Below are 1,996 nucleotides of genomic sequence, written 5' to 3' on the forward strand. Positions count from 1 at the left end.
ACTGGTGTTCCAGCACCATCTGCAGTCATTCCGGGGATGCTCCAGCGCTGCTGGGAACCGCACGGGCACGGGGAAGGGTCAGAGACTGAGCCCTGGTGTGATTTGGGGGATATTTGGGGGATATTTGGGGGATATTTGAGGGATATTTGAGGGATATTTGCAGCCTAAATACACAATGAGATGGGGGGCTTGGAGAAAAACATCCAAATCAACCCCCAAACCGTCATTTTCACAGGCTGGGGCTGTGCCACAGCACACCTGGTGCTGCTCCAAGAGCACAAAGGCTCAGCCCGAACCTGCAGGAGGGGTCATGAAACATTCATTGGGGTGAAACGGCATTAAAAATTCATGGGTGCTGTGAGCACCAAGCCATGGCTGTGCCTGGCAGGGATGGAGAGGTGAGGAAGAAAAGCTTTTATTCCATTTCAGCCTGTCCAGCTGCTCTGGGTGTGGGGCTGGGGCACAGGGTGAGGGTTTTTTTTTTCCACCAGAGCTTTGCACCGGGGAGAAAATCAACTCCTGCCCCAGGCACGTCAGAAACTCTTCTTTCAGCAGCAAGAAATCGCGTGGAGAATCAAAAAACCAGCTCAGAGCTGCTCCTGGTGTGCCCCAGCAGGGAAAATCCATCCCCTGAGGAGCTGGGGCTGTTCCCGGGGGGAGCTCGGGGATCTCGCGGGCGGGAGAAAGAGAAGCTCCCGTCTTTTCTCTGATTTTCCCCACTTTAGGCAGTTTTGGCGCTCGGAGCCCACGCTGTCAGGTCTGGCTGGAGCTGCTGAGGGGTTCTGGTGTGGCAGGGAATGGGAGGGGACGGGCAGCAGGGAGGAGGGGGTTTGGGGCTGAGGCAGCTCCGCAGCTGCTGCTCTGCTCCGTGTGACCCCAGAGAGGGGCAGGAACGTCCCTTGGGACACCCGGAGCAGGAGGGGACGTAGTGGGGCCCTGGCAGGGGGACAAAGGGGGGTTTGGGGCAGGGAGAGCCCTCGGCGCATGCACAGGAACGGAGCGGAGCCGGGAGCGGGGAGCGGAGCGCTCGCTGCGCTGCTGCCATGGTGAGCGGGGATCGCACCCTCGGCGCCTTCCGGAGCTCCCGGCTCTGTCCCTGACCCACTCCTGACCCCACAGCCCCGGCCCTGACCCGCTCCTGGCCCCACAGCCCCGGCTCTGACCCGCTCCTGACCCGCTCCTGTCCCCCGTTCCTGTCCCTGACCCGCTCCTGTCTCCTGCTTCGGTCCCCAGAGCACCCAGCCCTGTCCCCAACCCGCTCCTGACCCCACAGCCCCATCCCTGACCCGCTCCTGACCCGCTCCTGTCCCCCGTTCCTGTCCCTGACCCGCTTCTTACCCCACTGCCCCATCCCTGACCCGCTCCTGACCCGCTCCTGTCCCCTGCTCCTGACCCTGACCCGCTCCTGTCCCCCGTTCCTGTCCCCAGAGCACCCAGCCCTGTCCTTGACCCGTTCCTGTCCCCGGCTCCTGTCCCCTGTCCCCGTCCCTGACCCGCTCCTGTCCCCTGTCCCCTGTCTCCAGAGCCCGGCCCCACCCGAGCAGCCGCCCCCCAGCCCCGGGCACGCCGAGGATGCGGTGCCCGTTCCCCGGAGCCCGAGGGCCGAGCCCAGGAGGGGAGCACGGAGGAGCCAGCCCTGCCCAGGGCACGGTGGGTGAGCAGGGTGGGCTCGGGGTGCTGGGCTCTGATGGAATCCTTGGCTCGGCTCAGCTGCTCCTGCCGGAAAGGAGCGGGTGAGCCCTGGAAATGGGTGCAGGAGCACCCAGGGGCTTCACCAGGGGCTCAGGAGAGCTGTGAGAGACGAACAAACCCCTCTGATCCCCTGTCCCTCCCTTGCAGCCCCTGCTCGGGTGTCTCTGGGGGCTCTGTGCACCCTCAGGAGGCTGCTCCTGCTGCTGGCRKTGGTCGGGCTGCTGGCAGGGACAGCGGCTGGGACGTGGCTGCTCGGTCAGTGCCCCCCAGGACAGCCCTGGGACACTCTGACAGGGATTTGGGG

The 1,996-nt window shown here is 64.6% G+C and overlaps 1 protein-coding gene across 1 annotated transcript in view; it reads left to right on the plus strand.

Annotated features, from left to right (window-relative positions):
- Nucleotides 1–1,572: 1,572 nt before the first annotated feature.
- The window catches only part of TMPRSS5 (transmembrane serine protease 5), a 4,733-nt gene continuing 4,309 nt past the window's right edge, over nt 1,573–1,996 (plus strand). Inside the window, exons 1-2 of the mRNA XM_057382528.1 lie at nt 1,573–1,654; nt 1,840–1,947. Of these exons, the coding sequence (XP_057238511.1) occupies nt 1,573–1,654; nt 1,840–1,947 (190 nt within the window). The remainder of the gene's footprint in view (nt 1,655–1,839; nt 1,948–1,996) is intronic.

The sequence above is a fragment of the Malurus melanocephalus genome, unplaced genomic scaffold, assembly GCF_030028575.1.
Source record: "Malurus melanocephalus ecotype Western Australia unplaced genomic scaffold, MMel_1.1 scaffold_574, whole genome shotgun sequence".
NCBI classification, from domain to species: Eukaryota; Metazoa; Chordata; class Aves; order Passeriformes; family Maluridae; genus Malurus; species Malurus melanocephalus.